The following is a 19,354-nucleotide window of genomic DNA, read 5'->3' as shown; positions in this document are numbered from 1 at the left end:
TTGGGCTCAAATAGGGGAGGCTGGAATGAAAGACAGGGAAGCTTGACTGAAGAATTACTTCTGGTACATCTTAAGTAAAACATCCCTGTGGCTTCCAGCAATTCACCCTACTCAGCAGACAAACCCAGCAGATAGAGCATCCTCTAATTATTGATGGGGATGCTCACTGAAGGCTGTCAGAAAGAGGAAGAAGAAAACAAATTTATGTTTCTCCATAACAAGCTGACAATAGGCAGAACTGCCTGTCAAGGGATTAACTCAGACTAAATATCAATTCAGTAACAGGAGCTTCCCCTCCTCCCAAGACCCAAATTCTTTCAATATTTTCTAATTTATATATATATCCCACTCTTTCATGTATATATATTTATTTGGACAATTTTCCTATGTATGAGCATGCAACACTGTGCAAATATTTCACTAGACTAATTTCTTTCAACTTTTAAGGACAACACAATGGATTCTTCCGGGTTTGTGAGACAGAAAAAATAAAAATAGGTGGTGGCAAGCATGGAGGGTTTTTTTAGACATATGGAGCGATAACTTTTATAAATACATGTGTCTATAGACCCTTACCCAAAGAAAACTGCTCACATCTCCTGTGCAGAAGGCTGAGACTCTTCCAGTTTAAATTTTCCCGAGTCTCTCCAGTAACCAACAAACAAAAGACCACGCAGCAGAAGAAATATTGAAAAACAACCCACTGGGACACCAACGTCTTGGCCTGCTACCAATGATCAGTGACATTCAATTTCTTTCTTGGCTCCAGCTCTCACTGAAGTCAGTGGGCATTTCACCATCAACTTCAGTGGGAGCTGGCTCAGGCTTCAGTCATTTTCCTCTTGGATTGGCAAGGGATGCAAACGTTAGAGACGCAGCACGTAGAGCTCCTGATGGGAGGAAATAACACATCAGCAGCCCTTTGGCTGATCAAGAAATGGGCACTGAATGTAAATCCTGCCCAGTTGCTGCAATGACAGCAACCATAACGCGACCAGAAAAGCAAGGTGTGGTTCGTGCTCGTGAGGAAAAACGATCCAGGGATGACAAGTGCCTAAGAGCTCCCAGCATTTAAAACCCTAGCAACGTTTCCAGTTTGCTAATACTTAAAAAAAACATTACCAAGAGACAGAAATACATTTATCTTGCAAATAAAAGCACCAAGATGAAGGTGGTAGCACTTGGCAAGCTGATTTTTGCTCACATCCTGAGCAGGGCAGCACCGGCACACGCAAGGACGCCGTCACCAGATGTGTGTGTGCACCCAACAAATCTCTGCACGCTGAACATCATCTCACTGCCACTGGCTTTTATTTCAGCAGAGCCCACTCCTATTATCTGATGGAAACGTGCCCCTGATTGAGCTCAATCTGTGACCACCAGGGTGCCTGCTGCGATTCGCAAAGCACATGACAGCGCTCATAACGTCAGCAGCAAGGTCTGAACCACCCCACTTTCATCTGCAGTTAACTTTTATTGTCAGGGACTTCCCTTGGGCTTTCCCTTTTTTATCATTCCAAATTGACTTTTCTTTTTTTCTTTAAATAAAAGGGCAATTGGCCGCTGCCAGCGAGTGCTAACAACCCACAACGAGCGATGGAACATCCCGGGCTGTCAGTATCAATAGTGGGTTTATTGCAAATACTTTTATCCTGGCTGAAACAAATTTACATTAAAATTGGGAATCTGGCATCCGCATGCAAAAAGGGCATATCAAATCATAGATATACTCTAAAACCTTAACCTAGACACCTTTTCAGCACGGATTCTAACACCAATTTATTTCTACAACTTTCCCTAGTGTTTAATCAAGAAGCCCACCATAGGATACTTCGGAGGAACTCCTAAAGCAGCAGCTATTTAAGGAATTTGTTCGCCTTTGTAGTTTTTTTTGACGCTATTCTACTCCAGTAATGATCCCCCACCCCTACTCCAATGAACTCAGGGCAGCCAAACCCAACCCTGCTCTCCCTTTGTGGAGCAGCTCTCCTTGGGGCAATCAGCCTCTGCTGATGGCAGAAATGATGACTCCAGGGATGCTGGAACTGCGTGGGCAGCTGCCCAACTTGCCTGGGACATGGCCAGATGTTTCTGCCTCTGAGCCATCACTGCCATTAAAGAATTTGCTTATGTTTGCAAAGCAAGTCAAATGCAACCTCATTTTAAAAGCATTGGTAAAAGTTACAGCGATAAGGGTATAAAGTCAAGACCTCTCACCAGAACCGATGATCGTGACATACTAGAAGGATGTTTTTGTTTCATAAAATAGGCCCATAAAGAAACACCTCCATTCTTATCTCATTCTGAAGAGCATTTAGTTGAAGAAAGCAGCACAATCTCTTGGTGATTTATTAAATACAAGATTAGTAATACTTTCCACAAACTCTTCCCAAGGACGTCAACAGTTACTGAACGATGCCTGTGCCAAAAGTGTATTTGTTAATTATGTCAGGCCTTAAAAGATCATCTTGAAACCCTGCAGGAATGACTTAATGCAAAAGATGTGTATGTTTATATATAAAAGGAGCCATTGAGAGAAATGACAATATAATTTACTTAAGTGTCCCCCAAATGTATAAATATACACATATGCACCTTGAACAATATGTTCATCCAACAGAATGCATTCTTAAAGGGCTGTGAAAATTGGAGATAAAAATCCTGAACCCTGTGTTTAGCAATATGTCTTTTATTGCCCGGTCCTTGGACCACTGTTAAAAATCAACAGCAGTGTGCGCAGACGAAAACATAATCTGCAGTGCTTTAAAAACAATGAGGCATCCATTTATTCCACCATATTATTGAAACAGATGCTTTTTATAGGAATGTCAGACGGAACTAGAGGGGAAAAAAATATTAATTGATGAGGCTATACATCCAAAGAACAAAGGATGCAGAAATGCTGTTAGGCCTGTATCTTACAAATATAAGAAGACACTGTCAAGCAAAGCTATCTGCTGATATACTGGAATACGACAATAGGGAGCAGATACCTACTTGTAAGGCCTATTACAGAGGCAGAACTATCAGTTACTGCTCTATCATTCCCCAATGGCTCTGAAGCACTTATCTCAAACATACAAATGATGCCTCAATCATAATCAGAGCTACCTCAACAAGCACACATTACATTAAACAAAAATAATTGAAAGAGGTTAGTTTGCAGACTAGCCCTAATGGATAAATACCTAAAACTTACCAAAATACATATTCAGTAATGAACACTAATCAGATATGTTAAGATAAATGTGATTTATATAACTGTAATGACAAAAGGAGACAAGGCAGTCCTTCTAAAATCCATTCAGAGGTAAGGACCACGCTCTAGCATTCCACCTTACCAGCCTCGGGTGGAGGGTTAAGGAGAAAAGACTGTTGGCTAAATAAACTGATAAATCCTCTACCAATAAACTACAAAATCCTATTTACAAATGGGAAATGAACGATCCTGCTACTCCTGCATGCACACACACGTCTCTGCACTTTTATGTATGATTTAACCAGCCAGAAAAGTGCTAACTCGCTCTGACCAAGCACGAATTGTCTCTTTTTTCCTCCTTCCCCCAGCCGATCTTCCCGAGCCGGCCTCCGGTGAGGAGAGATCTAAGGACACCTTGCTTATGCTTCAGCAGAGGCTATAACACCGTGACAGGGATGGATGTGACCAGGCTGATGTGACCTGAAACACGGTATCCGTGCAGAGAAGAGCAAGAAAGAAGCCCTGGAAATAAAAGCAGGGCGAAGCGGGAGCTCCACGCTGCGCATTCAAAACCGCGAACGCGGAGGTGGCGGTGGGCTCGGGGAAGGGGGAAGGGGCTGGCTTTTTGTTCGCTGCGAACGGTCATTGCGTTTGATCGATCATGCACCCGAAAACACGGAAAGACAAAGCACATGGCTGGGCAGGCAGCGCCGCACGCACGGCCACCGAGGTGCCCGGGCACAGGGCGCAAACCTCACCCACACCCCGCCAGAGCCCGGCGCTGCGCCGGCACCGAACAAAGGCCTCAGACACCCCGAACGCAGCGCCCGGGCTGCGGACAGCCAAGGGACCCGCACTTACATGGCCTCAGACGGCTCCCGGACCAGGCCGGCTGTCTGTGCCTGCTGCAGGGACTGCGAGCCTCCCATCCTCAGCGTGCCCTGGGCTCGGGGCTAGGCGACAGCAAGGCCGGCTTCCTCCGGAATCCCCCCGGCGAGCAGCCCCGGCAGCTCCGGCTCTGTGGAGGCTGCGGTGCTGCAGTGCAGATGGAAACAGCTGCTCGCATCAGTGGCAGCACAGGCAGGAACACTTCGGCAGCTTCTCTCCTCTGAACTGCTGCCAGTTTGGGCGGTGGGTCGTTGTTTGGTTTGGGGGTTGTTTGGTTTTTTGGTTTTGTTTGTTTTTGTTTTTCTGTCCAGATGAACGGTATTTTATAAAATAGAAAGAAATCCCGGCTGCTGTGACAGGGTAATCATCTGCTAAGCAGCAGCGGTCCAAACAGCTCCGGTGCAGGCGCCTGGAACGGTACTATTGGCTATGGAAACTGGCTTTAAAAAAAAAAGAAAAATAAAAAAAAAAAAAGAAGAAGAAGACGAAGAAAAGCAGACCCTCCCTTTAAGCACACATTGTCAGCTACTGTGGCTCTCTAAGGACCTACAGGCAGGACCATTATACTGTGTTGACTCAGCCGATTTGAAATGCAAATGCACGTGTGCACTGGGTGCCGCGCACACATCTCCCCCTCCGCACCGGCGAGCTGTGCGCATCGGGACGCTGGCACACGGGGTTAATAAAGCAGAACGCCTGCTTTCTTTTCGTTTCACAAACCAGCTCATCCCTCTTGCGAGAAAAAAAATGGAACCTTCCGTGAGGAACGTAGGGAGAATATCATGAGCAGCCAAGGTAAACAAGCCAAAGTGGGAGCAGCTCCATCCAACACTGGGGCACTTTAACCATTCCGCTCCTGCCTGCACAGACCCCCTTGCTGGGTGATGCTTAATAGAGGTGGGGAGGATCTTTAAGACCAGAAAGTACGGCATTCCAAACCCTACAAATCAGCTTATCCTTTTGCCATCGAGGAGGTACCAGCGCACTGGGAATTCTAAGAGGCTGAAAAGGATGGGCACCATCGTTCTCCGCATCCCTGGCGCTGGCAAATAACAGATGATTCACATAAAAGCCGTGTTTCACATCATTAAAGCAGAAAGGGGGAAAAAAAAAAATCAGTTGCACTGCTGTCTGTACCAGGAATTAAACTCTAGGGATACAAATGGCTTGAAGCTATGTAACAATTCTGGATACATCACAGGGCGGAGGGGTCAAAAGGATCAGATAAATTTAACAAAAATACTAAAATGCACTGACTTCCAAGCACCTATCACAGCACAGCTTTTATGCTCTAGTGGGTTCCTCATTAGGCTCACACTTTCAACAGTTTCGGGATTTTTTTTCCTCTGCTTGCATTAATGGAAATCTAGTTGGGTTTTCTTGCTTGACAGGAGAATGACTGCTGAATACATGGTTCTGATTCTCTGGGTGCAACCACAACAAATTGATCTTGAGATAAGAGGAAACAAGGATATTCAGTGAAGATTAAGGACTTTCCATTTCCAGAGGCTGCCTAAAATTTAACTCTGTTTTATGAACAGTATCAAGATGAATAACATTTTTCTTTTCCCTACTTTTTTTGAACTATGGGGGAACGCCTGTGAGCCAGCACTTTGTTCAGCCACAAGCTTTCAAGCCAGTTATAATTTTGGGATTGTTTTGTTTCTGAGAAAAGCCAAACCCTCATTTCTAAAACCCTCATTTTGAGCATCTCATTGCTCAAGACTCATCCCAAGTCCACCAGAGAAGCAGCAGCACTGCCTCACTCAGGGACAGAGCTCCAGAACTTCTGGAGCAGGGCTGGGTGCCTGAGCCACAAGTGACCCCCAAACTCTGCAGTAGTGCTCAGCCCTGATCCTCCCTCGCCAAGGTGGTGGCAGCTCACTACACCCTCTGCCATTCACAAGTAAGGAACACACAGAAAGTGAATAAAGTGTATGAAAATGTCCTATATACTCTTTGGCAGTAGATTTGAAATGGTTAATAACTCCAGGATTTCCATCCAGTATGGGAAATCAATGGAACTGGCCAACAGACTGAAATTACATGTCGGTATCCAGAGTCCCCGTTAGGCTGAGGTTACAGCTCAGCTTCACTTCAGGGTACCAGCCCTACCTACCATAATATTGAATATCATAACAGCTCCCTGCTGGATTTCATTCGTTACAGAGAAAAAGGAAGACTCAGAGAAATAAAAACCCCTAGAAAGGCAAACACCAAATTAAGTAAAGCCCTACCGGGTACCTGGAAACCAAGAGGGAGAACACAGGCACTGTTTGTCCTGGCAGAGAGGGAAACAGGGACACTGTCCTGACAGTGAGGAAAACAGGGATACTCCTAACAAGTGCAAAGAGTACACTTAAAATTCCTGTGTCAACTCCTTCACATTTCACATGTCCATGTATTAAATAAACAAAGCCCTAATAAAAGAAGGCTGGGACTGAATCCTATTCTGAGGCAGCATGGTCCTTTCAGGAGCTGTACAGTGGAGGGTTTTTTTTCCATTCTCCAATGTTTCTATGCAATGCACATTTGAATTGCACTAGAAACGCAGGTCTTGGCAAACCTGCAGGACGAAGGGCTTCAGCCTTTGGAGCCCAGCTGTGGTCCTGGCCACTTTGCACATTCTTTCTGAGGTACAGGGGGCTCTGGGTTATGGTGAGGGGTGTCACAAGCAAGGCACTGTCTCCTTCTCCCCTCCCTCTCCCCCCAGTTCTTGTGCACAGCTCACAGCACAACTCAGAGACTCACCAGAGGACAGCTCACCGGCACTGAGCTTCTCCTGCTCATAAAGAGGACAGGATTGCACTCTTCCCTCTGAAAAAGAACCATCCAAGCAGCTCAGCTACAGCAATCTGAACTCCTGATGGCCATGGCCTTTCAAAAAAACGCGTGCTGTAACTGAGCCTTGGACCAGAGAGAGAGAGTTTGCTGCCTATGGGATGCAAAAACAAACACTAAACTGGTGTCTGTGGCCAACCCCTCCAAGAGGCCAAAATGTAGATTTACTTCTGATTTGGCCATGAAATCTGTTACACTACCAAGGTGCAGCCCATCCTGACTGGTAAGAAATACCTCAGATGAGAGGAGCTCTAGCTCTCCTGCCTGGCCCCAGTTCACCCTTCAGGCCTGCCAAGAAGCAGCAGCTTAGCACTCAATTTAGTGCGGGCTTTTAAAAATATAAGAACTGCGTTGACACCCTGAATGCATTTTGTAAGAACTTCTCTGGAACCTTAAAAACACACGGATGTAGCTCAAAAAGAAAAAAAAAAAAAGAAAAAAAAAAAAATCCCGTTGTAGCTTCAAAGGATTTAAAGATGCCGTAGGCACTTCAGCCTAGGGATGAAAAGCCATGTAACAACTTATTGTGATCCCACTGCTGAAAAGCCTATTTAAGTATTCAGTACCATCCTTTAAAATTAATCATTTTCTCTGCCTCTTTCACCCATTTAAGCAAGAGCCATATTTTGGCCTCTACTAAATTAATGTTTTATTCAAACTGAATGTCCACTGATTAGTTGTTTAAAACACTCTACAGACTCCTAAATATTTGGTCTTATTCCATTTCATGTTTATATATAAATCCAAACTTCGGTCACTTGCACCCAATTGGAAATATTTGGCTTCCATCAAAAACCACTGCTGAGCAGGGCCATGACAAGGCTTGAGATACTGAATTTATGTTCTGTTTCTTTGCTCTTGGCTTCAGTGTCCATCGTGCCAGGCATTTACACAAGTTATAAACATGACCACACATACACACACAGAGAACATCAAAGAGCCTGCCCAAAGAAAAGCCTCCCTCACACATCAATTCCCGAGGGAAGGAGCAGTGAATATTAAGCTGTACCTCCTATCTGCAATGCATTATTGAGGTACTGTGCAGAAGCACGCACCAAAGAAAAGAAAATGCAAAGACAGAGCAAAACCAAACATCCCAGGCAAAAAGGGATTTCTCTGGTATCTGAATGCTGCTGCCACAACTCTAAGGAACAGTATTTCCTTAAAAAAAACAACCAACCAACCAACAAAAAAATCCCTCCAAAAAACCCAAAACAAAACAAAAAACCCCACACACTGAAAAACCCCACAAACAAAAGATGGGGAAATATTTTAAAAAACAAATTACTGTTTAAACAAAATTCTCCCTCTCAATTATATATATATATATTTTTATTTTTTTTTAATGACACTGCCTTTGGACCCCAAAGCCTTGAATTCAGCTTGGGAAGAAGCTTTCACCACCCAAGCCTCTCTTATTTGTAGGCTGCCTGGAATTAAAGGGTTCACAGCAAGGCTATCCACAATACCAGACTGCTAAGGAACAGCAACATCTTTCCTAAAGGACTAAAAGGACCAAAGTGCTTGAAAATATCTGTATGGACAGAGTGGCAAAGCAAACCCGTGCCAGGGGAGGGTTATATCTAAGGGTTATACAGCACGCTGCTGACAGGCTTTTCAAGAATTCAAGCAATTCCTCATTACAGGCTGCACAAGCCCAGACGTGTTGTGTGTATTTCTGTGCTTCTTTGCTCACCACGCATTCTGCCAGTCCTGGCACACCTTTATTTCCCTTTGCTTTGTTTTTATTCTACAAATCTGACTTTCTTGCTCCTCTAGCCAGACTTTTGCTCCTTAGTCTCATCTCCCTTTCGTAGAGAGCAAGAGAGGATATATCTTACAATTTCCACTTCCCTAGAGGAGAGTCACTTAAAATTCCTTCTCAAGGAGCTGAAGTTGCTGCTGAAAGACTACAAGGCATTTTCTACCCTTCCTTTGGTTCTTCCCATTTTTTCTTGTTGACTCCAATCCCACATCATGCCCAGAGATGTGCCACAAGGAATCTCTGTGAGACCACATTCATCATGTATTTTTTTTTCCCCAGCCAAACTCCAGCTCACCACCTGCACTGCTGTGGGGCAGGGACAACATTTAACACTGGTGCTGTCGTTACCTCCTTTAGAAAGTCACAGCTGAGCACAGAAACCCAACCAAACCCATTTTCAATCTTTGTCTCCAGAGGTGCGATTAATTTTTTTCTTTTTTTTTTGCTTCAGGGAATAGAAGAGAATTAACTCCATTCCAGCCAAAACCAGGACACCACAGTATTGTATGTGAACAGGCAACAATTTAAAATTAACATTCTTTATTATTTTGAAAGATGATAACACAAACCATCTCCTGGATGGCCAGGCTGTGACCCCTTGCTGCTACCAGCTAGCAAGAACAGTAAAACAAAGGCAAATTTCTTTTCTTTCTTTCTTTCTTTCCCTTAATTTTATGAGCATCTTTGTGCTACAAATAAAAGAACTAGTACAAAATATGAGCTGAACTGTGTGACAAATTTATCCCATTCTGGTATACTGGCAAAAACCAGTGAAAGGTGCCTAATAGCAGTGCCTAATAAATAGTCATGTACTGCAGTATATGGCCATGCTACAGTTGAGATATTATTACAGTCCACAATTAGCCATTTAAAGATACATTTATTGCCATCTTTCTAAAATCCAGTTATCCTCAGCTTAATTCCATTCCAGTACAGGTAAATCAGAAATTCAACCCTACATGGAGAATGACAGACCTTTGGATTGACACCATGGGTTTGTTGGTTTGGGGGGGAAAAAGGAGAGAGGGGGGGGAAAAAAGGAGAGGAGGGGGAAAAAAGGAGAGGAGGGGGAAAAAAGGAGAGGAGGGGGAAAAAAGGAGAGGAGGGGGAAAAAAGGAGAGGGGGGGGAAAAAAGGAGAGGGGGGGGAAAAAAGGATGAGGGGGGGAAAAAAGGAGAGGGGGGGGAAAAAAGGAGAGGGGGGGGAAAAAAAGGAGAGGGGGGGGAGGAAAAAAGGAGAGGGGGGGGAAAAAGGAGAGGGGGGGCAAAAGGAGAGGGGGGGGGAAAAAGGAGGGGGGGGGGAAAAAGGAGAGGGGGGGGGGAAAAAGGAGAGGGGGGGGGAAAAAGGAGGGGGGGGGAAAAAGGAGAGGGGGGGGGACAAAGGAGAGGGGGGGGGGAAAAAGGAGGGGGGGGGGAAAAGGAGAGGGGGGGGCAAAAGGAGAGGGGGGGGAAAAAGGCGAGGGGGGGGAAAAAGGAGAGGGGGGGGAAAGAGGAGAGGGGGGGGAAAGGAGGGGGGGGAAAAGGAGGGCAAGGGAAGGAAGGAAAGGAAAAAAATTAAATAATTGTGGCCCCTGCCCACTGATCACCGCTTGGTTGCTAAGGTCACTGCTTAATCTAAATTGCAAGTGAGATTAATGGCATTAAGAATTATGAATAAGCAAGATGCCTGCTTAGCCATTGCAATTTGCAGCATGGGAAACCCAGAGGACAGATAACAAAAGGGGCCCTGCTCAGGGCGCCGGGGGGGCTCCAGGCTTTCAGAGGCCGGCAGTGAATTACGATCGGCAACGTGAGAACCGCACACCCCACAAGATTCCACGTTTATTCCAAAGCCCGCTGTGAAATTCAGGAGCCACACCAAGGGGGAGAGGAGGTTTGCAGGAGCTGAGCAGAGCCCCAGGTGTGGGTGCTTCCCCCCTTGCTCCCCCTGGCTGTGTGGGACGTGGTGAAGGAGCGAGGGCTCTGACACGAGTTTGGGGTCAGGGCAGCCAAACCCCTGTGCAGAGCTCACCCCTCACTTGCTGCAGCCTCTGCTCTCTCATTTGCTCCTTTGCTTTCCCCTCCCGCCAAGGCACAGATTCTTCCGTTTTGGATTTTGGGCTCTGTCATGCTACTGCTGTAAGAGCCAGGCCTGAATTCTTTGGATCACAAAGAAAACTTTGAATTCCTATTTACCAAATTTCTGGCGTGGGTTTCAGACTGGGACCACAAGCATCACCACACCAAAGGAGGGAGTTTGCTTCACTGCTGAATATGCCTCTGCAGAGCGTGCCCACGAGCCAAATGCCCAAATTCTGTTGACATTTGCAAACACCAGAATTGTAAAAGCACCGAACGACAGGAGCTCATCTTGCTTCCACGCTTCTTTCTAAGTCTCTGAACATCCTGAGGTGTAAAATCCCCAGAGCAGCTGGAGCCAGGCTTGTTAGGAAAGGAGCTGCCTAATGCCAGGAGGGGACTGACATTTTTAGGGGCTTTCACGCAGCTGCCCTCAGCTGACAAGATCAGCGCTGGTAATGCTCTCCCACAGCACCTTGCTGCAAGAGATTTCAGCAAGCAGAACCCAAAGGCCTCCTGGCCTCAGGGCCCAAGTAAAGAATTAGATTATGAAAATGCAGGATGAAGAAGGCAGACGAGAGCAGTATTCCCCCTCTGGTGCCACGCTTTGCTGTGGCTGCTAAGGATGGGTGGCCTTGAAGAAGTCAGCTTACAGGTTCAATTTGATTTCATCAGAGCTAACACAAAAGTGGTCTGAAGTATGTCTAGCATGTTTCAATGGTTTCTTTAAGCTTTTGTTTTCAGAAGAGTTAGCATCGGAGACACAGCACATGCCACATTTTAGCATAATAGCGATTACGGTGAAATACAAAATACACCTGATGATGGTTTTAGCCCATGTATTACCTGCTGTAGGACAAGAGGTGATCCCATAGGAGTCCTCCACCCTGCTGGCAGTGTCAGGAGCTGTCACTGTGCGCACCACAGCGCCAAAGAACAGCATCCCGAGGCAGCTGTGCAATTTCTGAACACGTACTGCCATGGTTTCTGCAGGATGCAGAACGATCAGCGCCGTTCTAGAACTCCTTGTGGATGGTTTAATTAGTGTAATGACATACTCATTCTCGTGCTGCTGAACCTGTTCTACCAGCAAGGAAATTACCATAAATCGCCTGAGGGAACCTGTAAAATACACAGGAATAACAGGCAAGCAGAGGGCATCCATCACCCTTTTGACCACCGCCTCAGACTGAGAGCAGCTTTACAAGACACACAAGTAATTGCTCTCTTTGAGCAAACCTGCAGGCAGAACACCCCAGAGAGCCCAAATTCCCACCCAGCACGTGGTCAGAAAACAGGTGACACTTCCCACTTGTGTCAAGCACCCATGAATGCCTTGCCTTTTAAAACTGGAGCTGCTGGCAGCTGCTTGTGGAACTGCTGCTGGCCGATGGAAGCTGTCCCAGCCAGCACACACCATGGGTATCTCTGGGCACACACACAGGATTGTCCCCCCACATCGTGGGCTCACCCAGATAACCCCACCGCACCAGTCCCACAGCCAGCTACAAGAACATGCACTTAATCCACAATGTTCTGGGCTTGAAACACAGCAGACACCCTAAATTTGATGTATTAGTAATAAATTGAAGACATCTACACAAAGCATCCTCCTGCCTGGGGCTGAGCAGCACTGAACACACCACTCAGGACACAATCTCCTTTAAAAACCTGGAATGGTGGAAATGGATGAAGAGCAGCACTGTGGCTCATCCCTGTCCATTTTTTTACAGGCTGGCTGGTTATGTGGAAGGTATCTATTTCTTATGCTGTTTTCCAGGAGATGGTAAATGCTTTTCATGGTATCAGCCACAAAGCCTCAACAAAAATCCCTGGGTTTGCTTTACAAAAATTAAACAACTTCATTTCAATGCCTTCTATCTCTTGCTATCCTAAAAAAAGCCTCACTTCACTTGTGCACCAGACAGTCCAGACACACACTACTATTATCCAAATACAAACCCCACAAAACTACACATTCCTTCCGCCCCAGAAAATCCCCAAAACCTAAAAAACCTGCAAGCTCCACATTTTGGAAAGAAATAGAGGCATTTGTATCTCTCACTTGTACTTCTCATCTCTTCCTTGCTCAGTGCATTTGTAAACTTAAATGCTGTAACATGTTCCTTTCAAAAGGGTTAAATTCACTCAAGGGAAAAAACCTTGAATTTTTGAATCCCATTTAATCCCTCCTTGGTTTTGAATACATCATTAAAAGCAACTCAGTCTAGGATTATCAGTGTCAGTCCAAAATGAAGGCAATACATTGATTTTTATTTCCTTTGTTTTACACCAAGCCTCTCTGAAGGTGGGCAAAAGGAGAAAACTTGTTTTCAACACACGATCAAGCAAATAAAACCCAGAAGTCATAAAGCTTATCCTGTTTTTCTGCCTGACACCAATTATTCAGCTTTGCTTCCTCCCAGGGAAGCATTATGAAACATTTTGGAACCCAACAACACAGAAAGTAGAGCTTTGTGCAAACACTGTTGTGACTTTCTGCTTTCAGAGAGATTTGTTGCTGTGCTTCCAATTGGTTCCAGGCTCATTTCACGAAAATTAATTTCAGAGATTCAGAGATCAACAGACATTCCCCATCCATCCAAAGTCTCTCAAGATGTTCAGACTCCAGTCTGCTCTAGCTTTTGAAGGAAAACTGACCTGGTATCTGAGAGCAAGGAGGATGCAGCTCTCCATTCCCATCAGCCACACAGAACATCACAGGTGCAATTTTCAAAGCAAGTACTGAGGTTATAGGAGAGGAAGTGCCCAAATCCAGCACTTGGTCATTGTTCTCCCAAACAAATCAGATCCATCTCTCCTCCTCACAGGACAAAGGGATGGATCAGCTTCTCAGAGACTTTCCAGCTCTGTCTACAGGGCTTCCATAAAGAATCAGCTGCTCTCCAGCAATATTTCAGCACTCCTCTCAAATCATGAAGTGTCTGTGACACAGTTCAGAATGTGACCATCATAATCATAGAAGAGACTGCAATGCCTCAAGGATCCACTTTGCAGAAAATCCCACAGTGGCCCAGCAGTTGCACAAGTTCAGCACCTTGCCAGACACTTGCCACCAATGTGACAAAATGAAACACAACCCAATTTGCAGGCTGTTATTTTCCATGGCTGATTTGACTCGATACACAGGAATCACATAAAAATGCAAGGTAGCCTCAGAAGCATTTACATGAAGGGCTGATCACAACAGCAGACAGCTGTTTGGACAAGTAATAGTTTTGCTTTTCAAAACCAAAATATTGATTTTTTTTTTTGTCACATAGACAACTCTAATTCTCACCTCTATGTCATCTTAATTTCCATTAAGATACAAACACACCAGTTCAACTTTGGAGAATGAAGCTGTGGGTGACAGGATCACTATTCTCAAGGCATAATGAGGATGCTGGGAGTGCACATTGGGGCTGCTGACATCCTAGGCTGCATTTTGACTCTGCATCAAGAAACTCTACTTATACAACATGTTACCCAAAGAGGCTGTGGACTTCCCATCTCTAGAAGCGTCCAAGACCAAGATTTTCTTATGCACACACAGATGTTTACATTATTAAACACACTACATCAATCTCAAAACAAAACAGAAACTTCAGAGGCACGAGCCAATTTAAATAGGTAAGCATAGCAGCTCTGCTTGCCTGAAGGGCTCTAAAGTTATTTCTCCAGTCCTTGAAGCTGAATTCTAGTGAAAACGAAAAGCAAACCTCCATGCTTTAGTGGTTCCAATTTGAATTTGTAAACAACAGTCATTTGTGACTGCACTACAGCACTCCCAGAAATTCAGGGTATCTGTGAAGTTCAAACAATTTTGGATGATTCTCTGGAAAGAGCCAACATCTCAGGGTGAGTATTTTCCAACTGAAAAACTCACCTACACATTTTTCCTCCATTTTTTAGAGGATAAGCATTGTATCTGCCCTTCAATTCAGAAAATCCTCTCCAGATGACAGAAATTGCATACTGGTGCAAAAAACTTCTGTTCTCCGTCAATGGCACACAGGTTGGTGCACTGCAGTGTCACGGAGAAGAACTACAAAGACTTGGCCTAACTGTGCTTCAGCAGCACATACACTAAAGGTGAAGACACCATTCTTCTGATCAAACCAATCAGGAGTTTAGAACAAATAATCAATCAACGTTTCCTAGATACTACAGTCGATAGTTTCTTCAGCAGCTAATAGCTATTTGTGCACTGTTCCACAGCAGAACACATCCATTGTGTACGTTTTCATTCATAATTCAGAGCACCCTCCTGCTGACAGCAGCATCTTTTGACATTTCTGAACAGAGCTGTAGTGGCACAACTGTATTTCCTGCGGCGTCTCCTGCCTCGTATCCCTCTTGTCACAAGCTGCCAGTCTGTATCGGTGGGGTGGAGAATGCTGCTCTCCAGGGAGTGCCCGTTTCATATTCTCAGCTGTGCCGTGACCTTTTCCATTAATAGATGTCACAATAAGGGCAGGCCTTGATTGCTGAGCCTCAAGAGCAGACTGGTTAATCACCCTCAGACGGGCACCAGCTGAAGCTCTGACAGGAATATCCAAGCACGTGTCTCAACTATATTTGAGACGGGATGGTTGGGACATGATCTTTAAGGTTCCTTCCAACCCAAATCATTCTATGAGTCTCAGTTTAGGAGTTCTGAAAGCAAAAAATGTGCTGGACCACCTACCAAACACTGCGGCAACAATCAGCGTCAATCTGAGGCAGTGAAACGTTTAACTCTGAAATCAAGGTAACATTTATTCAGCAAGAGTGAAACCAAGCTGAAAAGCTTCTTCCTTCACTACTGACGGTGACAATGCAAATCAGGTGTGGGGTGGGGAAGTTGCTGGCAACATCTGAAGGGAAAAGATCAGTCCTCTTAAACAGGACCTGATGTTGCACAGTTTCACACCCAGAAACAAAACAAAACAACAAGCTTTAACTTCAAGAAAGGAAAATATCGGAGGAAAAATCCTAAAAAAATAACAGTTTAAAAACAGAAGGAAAGATCAGCATAGTAATAACCAGTGTAGCCCAAGCTCCCTCTTCTGGAACTTTGGAGTAAATACATGGATTAGCCAGGTCTTGATAAATCTAACATTTGGACTCAAAATCTAGCAGCAAAGTGTTCATATAACCTAGACAAAACACCTGTCAAACTTAGTCAGCCTCCTTCACACTAGTAACATTTCTTAAGCAAAAGATGTAAAGACGTGGAAAAGTCTTGTAACAATTGAAATCACACGATACCTTTTCTTTTCCCTTGTGAAACCTTTGGTTTCTTGAGCAGGCAGCTCTACATCACCAGGGGCCACAGCCAAAGGCACATCCTCAGAAACGTGGTTATCAACTACTCTGCAGCTATCAGGCTTGGAAGTGCTGCAAAACAAATATTAAAAATAAGCTGACAGATTTCAGAAATGCCCATGAAGCTTTAATGAAGTCTTTTTACAGGATGAACTCTGGCTGGATCTACATGGAGCTGTAAGGAGCACATCACCCCCTCCCGAATTCCCTCTCCCTCCCACCTCCCACCAATTACTCCTTCCTACAAACATTATTTCACTTAACTTCTCAGCTGACCACACAATCAGTAATACTGCAAAGTCTTGACAGCTCTTATAGACCATAACATTAAGTGCCAGAGGAGTTTAACTCTATATGAAATCAGTGTTATAAATAAATAAACAAACCACTAATGACTCCTTTGCTGTTCTCACACAGCCCCTTCACTGTACAACATAAACATTCGATTATGCAATTTGTGTTCTAGAAAAAATCCCTAAAGTCTGGGACTAAAACATTCTCTTACTTTAAAAGCTCTCCCTAGGCTGTAAAGCTAAACACAGTAATCCCAGAACTCATTACACGAATGTCAAGTCCCTCTGCTCAGCAAAGCTCAGGAGCAGGGCAGTACCACACCACTCCCCCTGCCCTCAGCCACACTCATTAAAGCACTGGCAGAAAAGGAACTCAATAACCAGGGACTCCGTGTCTCAAAAGCAGGAGCAGTTTAAGGTCTTGTCACACCACACTGTCCCTTCCAGGACACTTCAGACACACCAGAGGGACACAAATATCCTGGGGTAGCAGCCACACACAACAGCCTCCCCTCCTGCTGCTGCCACAGACACAGACACAGACACAAATGCTGATGGGAACAGGACGTGGCTGAGAAGCTTCTTACAGGTTTCCTGAACTAAATATAAACAGCTATCTTAGTCATACCTTTTAAAATTTTCTCTCCTCTTCCCCCAGTAATTACACTGGAACTGTAGGCGGCAGATTAAATTGTGTTGCTGATGAAGAGTTAGTAAGGTCCAGGGACAGGCTGTTCCCTTCTTGGGTGCACAAAGAGAGGACAAGCCTAAAGCACATCCCTAACTTTAGTCACAATACACAGGAGCACGAGAACAGCCATTTCCCAAAGTGCTTGTCCACTCAGTTACTCTTTGTGAGTGTGGTTTACCTTGATTAGCTTATATCCACAAAGCTGCTTTGTGCCATTGGGGACAATTAACCAGATATTTCTTCTAAGAAATTATCTCTGCTTTCCTCACTCCTTCCCTTCCCTCCTTCTGTTTCTCCAAATTGGCCTGATGCTGACACAAACACCCAAAATTTTCAGCCCCATCAAGTTAATACAAGCAGATAAATAAATGATGATTAAAAAGGCTGTTTCCTTTTTCATGCAAAGGCCTTTGTCCGTGACTAAAAATGTCTCTGTACTAATATAGTAACAGCATCCCCTCTATACCAAGGCGCTGTGACTATATAGGGGCACACGGAGAGCAGCGAAAGTAAGATTTTTTAAAGCAGAGAAAAAAAAAAAAAAAGTGAGCTGCTAAAAATAAGTGAATGCTGAACATCTGTTTGGAGAGCAAACAACGAGTTGCAGAACCCGAACAATTCACAAGAGGGCCCAGCCAAACCAGCACCAAAGGCACATAAGTTATGGCCCCGGTGTTATGGACATACAGAACTGTCCCAGTCTTAGCAGCACCTGTTTCACCCACACTCTTCACACCAAATGATCATCACCTGCAGCCCTTCAGCTTCCCCCATCAAATGGAACCATTTTCAGAGATACTCTGACTAACAAGTGCTGTTCCCAACACTAAAGCAAAGCTTGCCATAAACACACGAGGATTTCTAGGAAAGCTCTGCTCCCCATCCTTCCCAAAGCCCTGCGTGCACTTCTCCTCCTGCTCTGACAGACTGCACAAACTGAGGCAGGGCAGCACAGAACAGCAACCCTGTCCAAAATACAAACTTTCTGTCCACTCTGAACTCTCCAGCCTAGCACTGCATCAACTGGAGTCCACGTGTCAACTCATGGCACTTTTATCACCTCAGACATGAAGTGATTCCATTAAAACCTCTCCACAGCTCTTATTAAAACAAGATTTTCCATTAAAAATTTTCCTCAACCAGTATTTTTTTAATGGTTGCAGGAAGAATACTCCCAAAAGGCCCAAGTCTTCTCAGAGCACAATAAACTATACATTGACCGCTATTTATCCTGTGGAGTCAAGCTGATTAGAAAATGAGCACCTTCAAACACCATCTCTTATAAGTAAACCTCAAAAATCATTTTCTGGCTATCTGTGTGCACAAACATGGGTACTCCTGCCTGCTTCTGCTGCCAACATTAACTACAGCCCTAAACACACGCAGCAAGTGCCTTCTGGGCTGTCATTTTTTCCTGGGCATTTGCAGGTTTGGGGTTTTCTCCCCTACAAGCCAGGAGGGAAGTTGCAGGGAACAGACAGACACAGCTCAGAAGTGTTTCACACCTCTAACCCAGAGCCCAGCTAAGCTGTGGTCTTGTACAGACAGGGCTCCTCTTTGCCTTCTCTACCTTTCCAATCCAAACACTCCTCATACAACTCTGCACCTGCAGAGTAAAGAAAAAGCTGTGCCTGGCCAAAACTTCTCCTAGTGCAACATGTACTGGCAAATCAGAGCAGACTTGGCCTTTCACTGCTAAACAAAAATGCCTGGCAGAACTGCTGATGAACTTTTTACCTAATTCTTTTCACAGCACTTCTCTGCAGATGGAGTAAATAAAATCTTACTTAGGGAGAGCAGATGATAGCATGTTGTCCTTGATCAATACGGTATCAGCAGGAGGCTGGCAGTCGGTCACCCTCAAGAAGCAAAACAAAGACAGAGTTTCCTGACTGGACAGATGGAGGGACAACCTGATCTCTTACTCTGCCCTGCCATCTGGAAGGCATTTAGCACAAACTAACCCCCATCATATATGCACCATTATTTTTCCCCGGTCAAAAGTGCACACCGTCTGCATTATGTGGCACCCCTGATGGGGAAACACACGGAAACAAAAGCTAATTTAGTCGTCAACTTAATATTTTTGGGGGACAACACTTTATGATTGCACCTTACTGCAGACAGACTGGAATAACAGCATGGCATTCAGGAGCCTCTGTAACATTTCCATTTTGCAGAGGTGCCCAGTAGGCAGCAGAGACATCACATGTGTGTGCATTAGAGAATTGTATCCAGTCACACTGAAATGCAGTGGGGCAGTGCTTCTACATAACATGCCAAAAAAGCAGAGACTTTAATAACATTATCT

General features: G+C 44.8%; 1 protein-coding gene across 1 annotated transcript in view; it reads right to left on the bottom strand.

Annotated features, from left to right (window-relative positions):
• The window catches only part of TACC2 (transforming acidic coiled-coil containing protein 2), a 129,010-nt gene that overhangs the window by 52,476 nt on the left and 57,180 nt on the right, over positions 1-19,354 (bottom strand). Inside the window, 1 exon segment of the mRNA XM_040071005.2 lies at positions 16,003-16,131. Within this exon segment, the coding sequence (XP_039926939.1) occupies positions 16,003-16,131 (129 nt within the window).

The sequence above is a fragment of the Hirundo rustica genome, chromosome 8 (genome assembly GCF_015227805.2).
Source record: "Hirundo rustica isolate bHirRus1 chromosome 8, bHirRus1.pri.v3, whole genome shotgun sequence".
NCBI classification, from domain to species: domain Eukaryota; kingdom Metazoa; phylum Chordata; class Aves; order Passeriformes; family Hirundinidae; genus Hirundo; species Hirundo rustica.
Note: the sequence above shows the minus strand (reverse complement) of the source record. Positions and strands in the feature narration are given on the sequence as shown.